The sequence below is a fragment of the Haliotis asinina genome, chromosome 6 (genome assembly GCF_037392515.1).
Source record: "Haliotis asinina isolate JCU_RB_2024 chromosome 6, JCU_Hal_asi_v2, whole genome shotgun sequence".
In the NCBI taxonomy this organism is placed as follows: domain Eukaryota; kingdom Metazoa; phylum Mollusca; class Gastropoda; order Lepetellida; family Haliotidae; genus Haliotis; species Haliotis asinina.
The window spans coordinates 15,801,173-15,816,786 of record NC_090285.1 but is presented as its reverse complement, the minus strand read 5'-3'; the positions used below and the strand labels follow the sequence as shown (position 1 = coordinate 15,816,786).

General features: G+C 38.5%; 1 protein-coding gene across 2 annotated transcripts; it reads right to left on the bottom strand.

Moving 5' to 3' along the window:
• Positions 1 to 2,919: 2,919 nt before the first annotated feature.
• Positions 2,920 to 7,813, bottom strand: LOC137287917 (beta-1,3-galactosyltransferase 5-like). Of its 2 annotated transcripts, XR_010957052.1 has the most exons (3): positions 7,670 to 7,813; positions 4,639 to 5,596; positions 2,920 to 3,196 (listed from the first exon to the last, which is right to left on the bottom strand). XR_010957052.1 is itself a non-coding variant. In XM_067820290.1 (2 exons), exon 2 carries the CDS (start codon positions 5,509 to 5,511, stop codon positions 4,450 to 4,452), a length of 1,062 nt encoding a protein of 353 aa, XP_067676391.1. In that variant the 5' UTR covers positions 5,512 to 5,596; positions 7,670 to 7,702. The 2 variants fall into 2 exon arrangements, 1 of the variants encoding a protein (XP_067676391.1); XM_067820290.1 differs by lacking the exon at positions 2,920 to 3,196 and having other exon boundaries at positions 4,450 to 5,596; positions 7,670 to 7,702.
• Positions 7,814 to 15,614: the final 7,801 nt, after the last annotated feature.

Here is a 15,614-nt window from a genome sequence, read left to right as displayed (position 1 = left end):
TTTAGTAATAATGATTCTGCTCGTCCTTAGTGTGTTGATTTTACACAACATATGTAAGATATTTTTGCTGTGTATCTGTGATACAACATGTGATTTACACATTACGGTGCGTTAAGCAAAGCACTAAAATATGTTCAGTGGTCAATTGTAATCTCAGCTAATAGCATTTGATCTAGTACTTTTCTGCCTACGTATGAACTGAAATAACAACGGTAAGGTGTGTTTTCGGAAGGGGAGCATTTGGGCCTACTTCTGGCCAAATCCAACTGTGGTCCATGAAGGTAGCAAAGGTCCCCGTGGTCCCCAGTATGGTGATCTTCTTTCAGTTGTTGGCGATCTATAGCCTATTCCTGTATTATGTATTCCCAAATTGCGCTATTACTTTAATGCAATTTTTACATTCAAACTGTGATAGTCAAAGACGTCAAAGTTGTACTCGTTTAGATATGGTTGAAACATTGCCGATGTGACGTTAAATATTTACTCACTCACTCTGTGGCACCCGCTAACCCACAGGCAAAGGCAAATCACTAGAAAAAAAACGTAGTCTAATGGTGCAAATAAAATATAGGAGACTTTATTCGCTTCTTTTTTGACAGAAAATAATCAGTTTATACGACAAATATAGCGTTCATCTTAATTTCAAGTAGCGCCTACAAATGCAGAGAATGAAATACACTCACACACACACACACACACACACACACACACACACACACACAAACAAACAACAACACACTTTGTGAAGGACACACATCTTACAAATTGAATATTCGATCTATCAATTGTTGTCTAATGTGGGAGAAAGTCAGAAATTAAGTTATGATATAGAAACACCAATAAACTTATCCATGGTTTGCTTTCATAATACCTCCAGGATACTGCCACGTTGTACAAAGCGCGATGTCTCTGGGAATGGGAAATGTTGAAATAGATACACTATATGGAAATATATATTCACTCGTACAAGGTGAATGCTATCAATTAAGGACACGGACGGATTTCAGTCACGTCCATGGGAAAGTGAATCTTTTCAACCATACAAATCCATTACTTGTCCATCTATCATCAGTGTCATAATTAGTTATAACGCTGGATATTGGTCAATGAGTCTTTTGCAGTAAACATAGATCAAGCGGAAGCTTCCCTGCATTGAACATACGCTGTGCTGCACACAGCTGGTGTGACCAGATAATCTCTGACGGAACAATGCAGTTGACGACAGCCGAGCGAGGTCTGTCAATATGCCTGATGCACTCTTAACGTCTATTCACGATATGGCTGAAATATTGCCGATGTGACGTTAAAGATTAATACACTCACTCTTCACGTCTACCAACATCTATAACGACTTCAGTGCGTGTATTGAATTCTATATGTAAATTGAGAGGTACGATTTATGCAGAGACCAGTTGATATTTGTCCCATACACTGTGTTGTGTACAATACCATTGAGATTTACTGACACGATACTCAATATGCATATATGCATTACTCATTATCAAAGGTTCCCGATTTGGACCCTCACAAATGTTGGTTAATAATTGCTTTTCACCAACCCGTGTTGTCAGAAGAGGGAACTTACGAAGTTCTCTCTTACTTGTTTGATACATACGATCGTATCCCCCAAGACAGATGCTGATAATGGCATATACCAAGCTGGGTGTCAGCATGATGTGGATATCATGGTAGAAATTTAACCTTGATTCGTTGAGATAGCGGCGGTGCGACGGAATTGATATCTTAACAGCATGATTTCATTTTGTATACGCCCTGAATATTTTGATCATTCATTCAGCAAACTGAAAATGCCAAATATTCCACTCTTGAATGAAAAGTTTATTTACGGAAGCCATTTGCAATCATCGCCCATTTATGTGCCCTCAAAATGTGACGTCACCTTGTTTCGTGGATTACGTAGCTGGTTACTATACATCTCTACATGTACGAAAGCCCACTAAGTATTGACACCAAGAAAAGCAGACTACGAGAAGTGGAAAGGTTAGAGCTAAAGGTATCTTCTTTTCTTGACATTTTGTAAAAATAAAATGTGGCAATGGTGGTAATAGTGATCTGGGGCTATTTATTTCAATGTTGGAAACTTATATGTAGTGTACTTGCGTGTAATGTAGAGATTCTGAACTTTTTTGTGAGGAAGCGTGACATTGTATGTACATCATAAGTACCGCTTCCTGACATCAGTCAAAATTTACGAGTTGGCATAGCAATTTCCGCGTTCCACGAATTTAGGTTACGGATGTGTATATATTATCTAGAAATATCTTTGAGTTGCCTACAAATCAACAAACAAAACAACACTTCATTCTTGGCATTTAAAGCAAAACGTTTCTTTCGTAAAAATTCCTCATCAAATATTCGGCGTTGGTAAACTTGCAAGATTACACTTGGCCACAAGCAATTACTAGTAGATGTTCCTAGCTGTTTTACCATGTCCCCATTAATGAGCTGTGACTCTATTTTCAGACCCTTTCGTGATACTGAGTTCTGATAAAATGCCCTGTTTTCCCCAGCATATTTTGTTTCGGTTTGACTGATCACCCACGCCTGTGGATGGACTGTGGCAAATAAAAAGACACACGAACGCATTATTTTGGCGTGTGTTTCTCTAAATATTACATGGATACAGTTGCCTCATTTGTACCCAGAGTGCGCCAAACATTTGAAATTGTACAGTTTACCAATGATCTCTATCTCCGCAATTTAATGGAAAAAATGTAGGTTTGAATAACTGTCATCTGTCCAAGCTGTTACACATGTTATGATTCACGGACGGACGGACGGACAGTCATTTTGTTCAGAGACTGATGTCATATGTACTATCAGACACATTGCACGGTGACATGTAGCTTATAGAATAGGAATTAAGCATGACACATACAAACGTACTATACAAATTCCTTTGCAGTAAGCCTTTTAAGATGTTGCTATTTTTTATTAAAATTACATTATGTATAATCCAGATTCTGGTGATGATTATTTAGAACCATAATGTCTGTGAAATATAATAGTTTATAGGTATCTTGCAGCAATTCAGTGGAGCAGAGTTCTGCTGTCAGTAACAAAGGTCTATGAAAATACTGGTATTCGCATCCTGCTAAATCTTGCAGTACTTATGCGCAGGGTTCTTCAACTTTCCGATTTGTTCATTTCTTCACGAATATATCCGTGCAAGTAACTGAAAAAACAAACAAACAAAACAACGAGTTATGCTTGTTTTTAAATGTAATTAGTATGTTCATCAAATTGGCAGCCTATCTAAACGTGTGCACAGGTTGCACTAATCCCTTGCACTGATACATCCTCTCTTTTCGCTGTTTTCATTACGGCAAGTATCCTATGGATACTTGTGGACAGTGATGCCAAATAAGAGATCCAACAAGCAGATTTAGCACGAAGTAGCGCGAATGTTCACACTAGTAGATGTATGTTCACGAATTTTCGTCTTCAAACGTTGTTCACCTACTCTGTCACCTCTCCGCTATCTCAGTGTAGAGATGCGCGAGTGTGTGTGTGGTATTTTAGGTGAGTGAGTGAGTTAACATTTCAAGTCACATCGGCAATATTTCAGACATATCGTGACTAAAACAAGTTGTAAACCCACTAGAAATACATGTAAATTATAAAAATCTGTCAAAGAAGGACAGTAAAACCAATTAGCATATCACAGTAATTTATAAGTAAAACTAGCGTCTCTAAAACTTGAGTTCAAATGTGGACAAGACAGTATAAAAATGGGCTATAAAACTGAAACTAGATCACCATACGATGGACCATGGGCACTACAGTACATTTGCTTCCTGCATGGACCCTAACTTAATTTACACCATCCCTTCAGATGTTAGGAATTTAGACACATCTAGCCAAAAATTTAAATTACATACATACTACGATTAAAAACAGTGGAGAGTTTACATGTACTTGGAATGTTTTGGGACTTACCCTCTCAGGAGGACAATATTTTCATATGTTTATGGTACTGTAACCCCCACCACCCACCACCCATCGAGGATATAGCACCTAATAACCTAGTTAATAATTCAAACTTCCAATCATAAAATATGTATCTATTTACAATTCATTTAACAAATCTAATTCTTTTAAAAATGCAGTCACAAATTCACTCTGAAGTCGGCAGTTTGGGCAGTTTGGTACCTAATCTTTCAGTCTCAACAAACGGGGAAACAATGGCAGTTAAATGTCAAAACGACATTCGTTTTCAAGAAAAAAGACTTCTTGCCAGCAGATCTTCCCTATCTAAAATTGCTAAAGGCGGCGTAAAACTCACTCACTAACTCACTCACTCAGAGATGAATCGCCCGGAAAGAGGTATCCGAAGACCATCCAAACCCAAATGTTAGCAGCTATGTATATCCCAAATATCAGGGTTTGCACAAAACAACACATTCAATGACCTCCTAGCTAATCGCATCATGAAGAACCACTGTGACCAAGAGACTCCTGTCGCCATTGCCATAGGGGCATAATCAAACTGGAATAAACATGGGAAAATACAACTTTACACTTCTTATCTTCTTTGAAACATTTCAAAATTTCATTCCTTTTCAGTTTGTAAAATTCAGGATTGAGGTTATCCAAAGTGACAATGAAACCACGAACCATGCCATACATGAAGACGTCATCGACCCAGAAGATGGGAACAAGTAACGATGCTTTATACAAAGCTGGAATCATGGAACCCGTCATAGTCACCGCGAAACCACTACAGAAGTCCACTGGGAAAGTGTCGTAATGTCTGAACTGATATTTCTGCACAGCCCATTTTCCTCGTCTGTTTACTTTAACTGCATGACGACTGTACAAAACCCGACACAGGATGTGGTTTGTGGAGTTTATATTGTGATATATGTGTGAGAAGAAGTTGTCAAGATCCATGTAAACGTCATCATCGATTTTGACGACGTTTCTCACGTTTCTGCAATTGTGGCTGATCCATTTTAATCCCATGACAGCTTTATACGTCAAATTCCTATAAGTGTCCAGAAACCGACCTTGGACAATGTCTCCGTATTGGCTGAATTCTTGGTTGATCTTATCCTGGAGTTTGGCATCACGTTTGAAACCCAGAAGAAACAGTAGTCGAATGGTGTAGTTTTTGTACATCGGGTCTTTCTTAAAAACAGTCCTAATTATACGGCGGCGATCGGGATTGCCAACAGCACTGTGCACAACCAGGAGGAGATCGACTTGCGAAACTTTTTTACATAACAACCTATTTTCCAGAGCTACGCCTAACAATCCATCAGTCTCCCCTCGCTTCAACCTATGGAGATTTACGGTGGTACCGATGGCGTCCTTGTAATATACCTCTTTCGGGTCACGTTGGTTGAGATATGTTTCCATGCCTAAGGTTTTCTTGGTATTAAATCTTTGTAATCCAAATATGTACAACATAATGGAGACACAGAGTTGGAGCATCACCAAGAAGATGACCACAAACACACTGTTTGCTTTATAGCACATGACAACCATAAGAAGTGTAGCGCCTATCGAAATCTCAGTTTGAACAGCAGCGCACACGATTCATTGTCTTCCAAATCCAACATCTGTCCATCTGCTGTAACATAAAACGGATGGAACAGGTAAGTATCTGCCTAGTTATCTCACATACCCAATATAAAGTTTTAGGTCTTTGGACTTAATTTAGACGAGATGCATTTAAAGACAAACACTTATGGAAGCCAGCGTCTGTATTTTGAGGAACACCATGTTCCGGATTATATCGTGTCTGGGAAACAATGGGAAACAGATACACTGATGACCACTTCTAACCCGAGCCTTCGACTAGGGTTGAAACAACAGAAGTGATAAGACAACAAGGGATGTAAATTGTTAATTAGCGCTAACTGGTAAAGACAATGGACAAGTAGAAGCCTAGAAATAATCTAGGTATTAATGATGACATAACCAAGGAAACCGGTGGTTAATGGCGCTGACAGATAATGACAAAAAAACCCCAAATGATTATTTGTGCGTAGTTCAATATTTCCTTAGAAAAAAAAACTTACCTCCCTGAATGAGTTTAAATGTTACGTCACATCGGCAATATTTGACCCATATCGTGACGACAAAAGCTGAGAATGGATATTTTTATACTTTTTAAAATCGAAGGGCAGTATAACAACCAGGTTGTCACAAACTGATTGAAATTAGTTTGAGTTCAGTTTTCAATGCTCAATCATTTCCAAGCATAGGGGCGTTACTTTTGTACTTCTATAGAACCTCGCTAGATTTCCATAATCAGTTTTGAAAATTTATGGATCTGTTACCAGAGGATTCTTGACAAAATATATCTATAATTTACCTTAAACCATAATTAATGTTTCTTATTATTACGAAATTCACCGTGAGTGGTGATTTGTTATAATTTGTAGCTGAAACATCTTTCCATTTTTCCCAGAGAGATGCCTTTATTGAAACATGTCTTATATTGTAGACATTGTCTAAACAGATCTTTTGACATGTAAGAAACCTGAATATCATTATGATTACAAAGCTTTAAGTTGTATCCAATGTTTGTGTGTCATGGGTGTATGATGGATTTAATAGTATTTCTAAATCTTTGCTAGAGGTGTGATCTGGTACAGATTTGTTTTGTGCTGCGTTCATTTGAAATTAGGAACAAAGTAAACCATATACTTTTTAGAAACGTTGAAACGTCCTCTATTTATGAGAGGTTTGCATCATTAGACATCATGAATTGTAAATTATCTCCCTTTTTAAACTAGTTTTTTGGCAGCTGGTGATGCTCTCATATGAACAGACTACTTGCGCAAGATTTATTACGAAGAATTCATTCTTCAGGTGGGAAATTATGTCTTACCGTAAAAAATGTTCCCAATATATTTACTATTATTTAGGCATACTGACTGAGTAAATATTTAACGACACATCGGCAATATTTCAGCCATATCGTGACGAGGACATGCTTGATGTAGAAATGAAATATGTATATATTATAAAAACCTGTCATCGTAGGACAGTAAAACAACTAGATTATCACAATTACAATCAAAACTAGTGTTGAAAGATAAAACTAGTAGCACGTTTTGGACAAAACAATATGAAATACCGGCTATGCGTCACCTACAACGGAACGTAGATCCTTAGGAATATTGAAGTGGTGTATCATTACATTAATGTTTTAAGACTGTGTGCTCATATAATTTCTGGCATAACTGGTCTAAGTTATATTATCTATATAAATTGAAGCATTGTTCCCTGGGAGACTCCATTATTGAATGTGTGAATGCATGCAAATCACAGGTTCAAAGGCGTTATGTGCCTTTAAGGTACTATTCTGGCATCTAGAGATTGTCTACAGTTTTACGAAAATACGAATTTATTTTATGCAGTGTTTTTATTTATTTTTCATTGTTGCCACTAATAACCACAGGTATTTATTCATACGACCAAATTTTACAAAGTACCCCAAAAACAAAACAAAACAACAACAACAAAACCAAAAACATATTCATTAAACTACATGACCAACATTTATGAATTAATTCAATTTCTTTTAAAAACCTAAAACTAAAGACCTGCGAACCTATAAGCTAAAATGAGGACGAAAACGACCCCTGAACATGAAAGTGTGAAATATCAATCCACTGAAAGGAAAAATCCTTACCCCTCTCTCTCTCGCGCGCGCGCTGTTAACAACAAAATGACTTCCCTCGTTCCAACCTCAAACCATGGTTCGTTTCGAAATCAATCTTCATATCTCGCTTGGTATTGTTAGACACCTTGGAAGTTATGCTTCACCATAAAATATACGCATTGTCCTCTGTACCATGTGTTGCATTTGCAGACGCTGAATGTTGCTTGTCGATACAGCGAAGGACTTGAATTCATTACGCTTAGGCAATGGAACATCTGCCATATACTATGACTCTTGAATGAGAAAACTGTGCAATGCATCTGGTGATGTATCTCCAAGTGGAACCTATCTTGGTATAGAGAATGAAGTACAGTATATTACTTTTACAAGAGTAATATGATCCAGAGGCATTGATTTGAACGTGATTTAAACTCAGTAACAGTAAAACTTGGTTTATCCGGACCTTGTTACAATAGAAAGCTGCACAATTTATACTGGCATCATTTAGAGCGATATTTGAAATCTCGCCCACGGGCGAGATTATTTTTCACAGCAGAATGCATATATTTAACGAGGGACGTCAGCTTGGAGTGAAATGAGATGTCGTGTTTGATACTGCCAACAACGTTGTTTAATCATTGTGCAACAACAGGCCGCCACATGCACGTATCTCTATAATGAGGACTGACAGCATATCGATGATGCAATAATGTAACATACGGGTATGCAAATCACTGGTCAATCATCGTTTGAAACCTGAAGATTACTAGCCGGTCAGATTCCATACAAAGTGTACATACACGTGTCGAAACTTTCTTGCGTTGCCTGTTGTTATCAATGAGTGCCACTACAAACAGGTTCTATTATTGATGGTCTGCATCTCATTCAGATGTCTGTTGATAAACAAACTCCATGAGTATTGACCATATTGTCTGATGGACGGTGACAAGCACTGGTGTTCAACATGGTCAATATATGTAGTATGAGTGTTCAGGCTGGGTGTATCATTTTAACTGATTTTGATGCAATGTCTACATTTGACCTAGATTAAAATTATGCATCGTACCCGAACCACACGGTTCGAGGGTTGACATTTCCAATAACGGAGGAATTGTTTTTAATTCTGATAAAAAAAACACCTACCCAGTGTCATTTCGAGAAAACACATGGCGTGTTTGAACTACTTGATTTTCCCTATTCCACCACCATTCCAATTATATTATAAAGCTACAAGGTTTTTGCCATGGGTACGTCTTAATTTCTTAATATTTTTAATATTAGGGCACACTGATACAAAGACCCATAGGTGAATGGAGACACGTATTATTCAGCCATGAATCCCGAATCGTGCTCTGCATACAGGATGGTAGTCCCGTGTCTATAACTGAAGACGTGAGCACAGCAAATTGCAGTCAGAAAGTGGACTAAATTGGCGAGGAAAATGAAATTAGATGTGCAGCCATCTCTCCAAGCCAGGACATAGCCGGTGCACATCAGGCAGAACTTGATGGCACAGCGCTATGTCGATGTGATCTTGCGTCCGCACGTCGTCCCCACGATGGCGAACGTCAACGCTGTTTTCCAGCAAGACAGTGCCCGTCCTCATAAAGTACCCATCACTACAGCATTCCCAGCAACCAACAACATGAACGTTGTGCCATGGCCTCCCAGATCCAATATAAAGCCAACTGAACGTCTTTGTGATGAGCTGGATTGACGTTTGAGACGGCGACAACCACAACCTCAGACACTAAAAAAGCTGGCTGTCACCCGCTCTCTGACTGCGTCTATGGGCAGGAGGTACCAGGAAGTAAATGACCCTCCGGTGGGGAGACACACACGTTACTAACTGTACGTGACGTTAATTTTAACAATGAATGTTACTAAAGCCTCGGTTGATGTTTTTCTGTACAAAATGCTTAGCTCTTACAGTAAATGTCGTCTTAAAATGTCCAATGATAATCGGGCTTTGCCTTACTTTTTTCTAAGAGCATACACACAGACGTCATTCAGCCATACACATGTCATTTGACAGAGTAAATGAATATGGGTTTCCGCCTCTTTTAGCAATATTCCAGCAAGATCACGGTGGCAACACCAGATATGGACTTCACACATTGTACCCATATGGCCAATCTACGCTTTTACCACGGGCGTACCCCCACCTCCCCCTGGAGAGATGTGGAGCCGATTGGTCGACTTATATTTGTAATGATACAATAACATGCTTTAACGGCATGTAAGCAATCGAGTCTTGACCAGACAATCCAGGAATGACATTCAATCTACGCAACTGTGATACGATGACGTGCATCAACCAAGTCAGCGAGCCTTACCACCAGATCGTCTCTTATGAAAAGAATAAGTTACTGAAGATCTATTTCAACCCGAATCGTTACGGGTGACCGTTAGGTGAAGTAATGTTGCAAGTGTCCACCAATGCTGTCAGAAAATGTTTGTTTCTTTGCTGTTTAAAGCTGAACACAACAATCCAGCTATATAGCGGGGTCTGTAAATAATCGAGTCTGCACCAGTGATTTGGAATCTCCCCGAACAGTTCCGCGAGCCTGACCACCCGAACCCGCTGGACGCCTCTTACGACAAGAAGAGATTTTCCGAAGACTAATCTTCATGGTGTTTACCAGGAAATGATGGCAGTGCGATGTTATAGCGAGAGGATAGGATTGCCAAAGTTTGGTTACCCTATACTTTGTCTCTGCCCGACACTAAATACATACATGTATGTCATATTGTGCATGTACATGTGACATAATTCTTGAAACATGAACGCCTAAGATCAATGTTGCTCATACATGCAACATGTCCCTAGGGTGATATCGTGGTATGAGTAAACCTGAGACATCCACAACTCTCTATAAAAGCAGAGAGCATGTGTTCTGTATTGACCGGAAAAGAGATTACTCGATAGAACGTCGTAACACTGGGAATAGACTGGGATTCAGTTGTGTGCATTGTGGTCATCACATGTTTGGCGAGAGTTGCTGGATCGGAGATTGTGTGCGGCAGCTTGACGCTTACCCGTAGCTTTGGGGCTTTGACCAGGCTTCATTGTCACACACAAGAGATACCGAGTAGTACACTTTTCAGGCGGGTCGACATCATCCAAGCGAAAGAGGAGCTCAACGGAGGTGCTGTTCTCGGCAGCATGCATTTCCTCGAATGTTGAGAAGTTCAATGTATTGATGTTACATTATCCCCATGCATACGTTCCATGTATATTAGTGAGTACAATTGTTCCTGTTACTCTCTTGCATTATTGACCCGTGAAGGTCCGGAGTAGAATAGGCATTCCTTAAAAGATTCGACTAACGGGGTCAGGTGGTCAGACTCGCGGACTCGGTGGAATCCTGTCAACGGTTCCAATTGAACAGACCGATGCTCATGCTGTTGATCACAGGATTGTCTGGTCCAGACTCGATTATTTACAGACCGCCATCATACGGCTGGAATATTGCTGAAAGCGGCGGAGCTCTATACTCACTCACTCACTCTTGCTTGATTTCAGTTCATATTCAGACCGACCGCCTGTTACAACATAGAATACATGTTCAGTATATCACAGTGCGGATGCGTAAAATATGCATATTTATATGTGTAGTAACTTGGTACAATGATTCATGTAAGTGGGAATATTATACAAGTTCTCAAAGTCATTGTATGATATAAATACATTGAAATATTTCTAATAATACTTTCATTTTTATTTGACATTAGGTAAAAAAACTGATCTTTTGAAATTGGCCTCACATCGATATTTTGTTTCCTAGTGTGTGAGAGTAATCGGCAAACCCAAAGAAAATGGTATTCATCCTCTATTTCTCCCGTTTTACACAAGTTAAACAATCTCGATACCATTCATACCACCAATGTTACTCACTGTGTCACATAGACGAACTCAATTTACTGTCCAGTACATGGGTTGTTGGGACAGACCTTGAGTAAGGATACTTGAGTTAATATCATTTTGTTATTGTTTTATACGTTTTTAGTGTTTTAAGTTGAACGTATTTATTTATTCTTAAAAGCCCTGGTGTGTTCCCAGTTAGCACCACATTCAGCTATGTGTCAGCAACATGGAAACTGTCTGCAGATCGAGGAGAGGTAATATATAGAGAAACTGCAAGTCCGGGTATTTGTATAGAGATCCAGTTAGTACAAGCATGGATTAGTGACGGGAGTGACGAAGAAACACAATTAGCACAGAAACAATAAGCACAAGTATTGTGGAGAAAAAACAATAAGTAGCGGTATTGTGGAAAGAAAAAAAAGCAGAGACATTGTTGAGAGAGAAACAATAAGCAAAGGTATTGTGGAGACGGAAAAAAGCAAAAGTACTATGGAGAGAAAAACAATACACAGATATATTGTGGTGAGTAAAATGATATGCAGGAGTACTGCGGAGAGAAAATCAATTAATAGAAATATTTTCGAGAGAAAATATAAGCAGAGGTCTTATGGAGAGAACAGAACAATAAGCAGAGTGAGTCAGTGTGAGTGAGTTAATATTTAACGTCACATCGACAATATTTCGGCCATATTGTGACGAGAAATATGAATACTGAAATGGAAGATACGTACATTATAAAAGCCCATCATCAAAGGACAGTAAAACAACTAGAATATGACAGTTGCAGTTTAAAACTATTGTGGGAAGTTAAAACTAATATCACTATTTGGACAAGACAATATAAAATAGGGCTATATGTCACCAACGACAGAAGGTAGATCACCATACTAGGGAACATGGGGACTTACAGTACATTTGCTTCTTGCATTGGCCCTCTCTGGTTTTACATCATCCCGTTGAAAATGTGGAAAGTTTTTATCTACTTTAAATGTTTGTGGACTTGCGTACCCTCTAAGGAAGACAATAATTTTACAGTACTTTATCCCCCTTTGAGGGTACAGCCACTAACAAGAACAGTTACGAATTTAAACCACCAACAATATACTATTTATCTACTTACAAATCATTTAACACATCTAAAGTGCAATTATTAAATGAGAACTTATATTATTAAAAAGATCCTTTAAAGTTCTTGATTTGAAATAGTTGTCCCTTGTGATGGAATGCTCAACACAGTCAAGCAACATATGCTTAATTATGCTTGATTGTTTCATCACAAAGGATACAAATCGGGGGATCCTCACCTTTTAGTATATATTTGTTTGTGTATCTTGTGTGGCCAATGCGACATCGTCGTAAAATAACCTCTTCAACTCTGGACTGACAACCCAAGTAGTTATAACCAATACTGGGTTTTATCACATGTACTTTATTTATACCTACTTGGGAGTCCCACTTCTTTTGCATCAGATCACTGATATAAGATCTAATGGTGACTTTATAATCAGTGTAAGTATTAAGAAGTGGTGTCACAGATTTGTTGAGCGCTGCATTAGCAGCAAGATCAGCCAGTGTGCTACCAGAGAGTCCTACGTGGCTGGGTAACCAACAGAAGACAATATCGTATGGCCAGTAGCAAGATCATTACACAGTTCAATAATTTCTATTAAAAGTGGATGTGTGCCTGGAGGCAAGAAAGAGAGTCTGAACAGATTATATACTGTTTATGTGTAGGGTGTCTTTGAATATATTTAAGAGCCGTGAATATGCTGAAAAATAGAACTACTATTCGGTAATCTAGAAGATATTGTTCTCGATCCAATCACAGTGGGACAAGCTACTGCACCATCATCCTTAGACCCATCTGTAAATAAGGATTAGTAATTACTATATTTACTTTTATTTGATTATATTCTTGTTTATATTGTAATTCAATAGTTTCTAAATGTAGTTAATGTTAGGTCCACTTGGGGCCTGACCAACCGCCAAGAGGGAGAAGAAAAAAGACGGAAAGGAGCTATATTTTCCAGCTCAATACCGGCAGCAGAAATAAATGGTTTGATTCGGTGCCCGAATCCTCATGAAGGGGATTGAACACACAGTTACATGCAGGGTTTAATTCATTAGCGTATAATTTGGTAATGTATTGTAAAGACATTTCTATACGCGTTGTGTAAGAAACACTGTCAACAGGTAAGGTTCTGAAAGACCCAAGACAAAGTCTTAGACCTTGGTGGTGAATAGAATTTAAGAATTTTAATGTTGCTTTTACAGGCTCCACGATATACGATGGAGCCATGATCAAGTTTAGATCGTACTAATGATCTGTATACGAATTTGTGAATTTGAAACAACCTTTAACAAATCTAGTGCCTTCAGGCATTTAGCTTTAAGGGATCCAATGTGAGGTGAGAAGGTTAAATGAAAGTCGAAAATTAAACCCAGGAACTTTGCCTAATTTAAAACTTTGATGGGTGTGCCATTTAAAGACAATTCTGGGTCCTTCTGGGTCTTATATTTTCTACACATATGTATACAATTCGTCTTGGATTTAGAAAATTTAAAGCCGTTTTCAAGACACCATTTACATATTTGGTTTAAACTTAGCTGCAGTTGCCGTTCAAATGTATGCATATTTTTACCACGACAGGGAATATTAAAATCATCCACAAATAATGATTCATCAATTGAATCATTTTAAACCTTGGATAAACGATCGATCTTGATGCTAAACAGTGTGACAGACAAAATACTGCCTTGTGGAACATCCTGATCCTGATTGTAATGATCAGACAGGGTAGAACCCACTCGGACTTGAAACTGCCTGTCTTTTAAAAAGTGTGATATGAAAAGAGGCAAACGGCCTCTCAAACCAAAATCATGTAAATCCTTCAAAATGCCATGCTTCCAGGTTGTATCATAAGCTTTCTCAAGACCAAACAAAATTGATACAGCATGTGAATGAATGAATGAATGTCTTTATGTCTTTCATTCATGCACAGCAGGGAACATCCAAAAATGAGACTCACATTGTACCACTGTAGGGGATCGAACCCGGGTCTTCAGCGTGACAAGCGAATGGCTTTAACCACTAGGCAGTAGCACCGACCAATCTGGTATATGCACTTCATACTTGAGAAAATAGATCGTACTGTATCATGCAAACTTTTGTACATAAGTATCTATATCCTCTTATCATCAATGAACAAGATAATGGATCATTGGAGAATAATGAAATATGTACTTGGGAATTTCTGCAGAATGTGACTTATATTCATGAAAGCTGCAAAACCCTTTACAGATCAGTAGCACAGACCATCTTCAAATGTGCCCAGGATGTGCACCAATCGTGTCTTTCAAAGGCTCCATCTTTATTGAGTTTATGGTGTTATAAAACCGTGGGGACATGTGTTCAAGTTAATCTCAGAGATCTAATTGTTAAACTTACATTCTAAGGTGAAAGATCACAGGCGCCGACAACACTTTATCAGACGATAAAGACTTGTTTGCATTACGTCAGAATGTGTTGATGGCACTGCGGTAATCGAACTTTTTTGCATTACGTCACAATGTAACCGACGTCACGATGGATGTCAGTTGCCATCGCTTCGTGCAGCCTCCCACAGTAAACTGCTTCGTCGCATACCGTTTGTTGGTTTGCAGTTGCAGCAAAGAGCTAACATCACCGGTGGAAACATTATGTTTATGTTTTCCGAAGGATAAAATGTCTCATAGTTCGACTTGAAACTTTAAAGAGACACGGTCATGTTTGTAATGTTTACATTCCCACAATGCAATCGTGGAATGTCGCATGACTAGTCAGCTTCAGCTGAATGTACTGATCTAAACTTTTGTTGGTAGTAGAAATGAGGCGGTCATTTTATCTTGAATGGTCTAAGAGAATCAAAGATGTAATTAAAATGATCTAGGGAAGATATTTAACCCGAACATAAACCGTCACCAAATTGTTCATCATTTGTTTTTCTAGTAACGTTTGACTTAACGTAGGGAGCTGACACGTCAAAAAAAACAGCGCGTCAGTTAATGATTCTTCATTTAGGTCACAGACACCGTCGTTTGATTTCTGCCATAGATTAATCGAACTTA

What these genes read in the sequence shown, in the direction of transcription:
- LOC137287917 (XM_067820290.1), bottom strand. Translation starts at nt 5,511, where the DNA reads ATGGTTGTCATGTGCTATAAAGCAAACAGTGTGTTTGTGGTCATCTTC.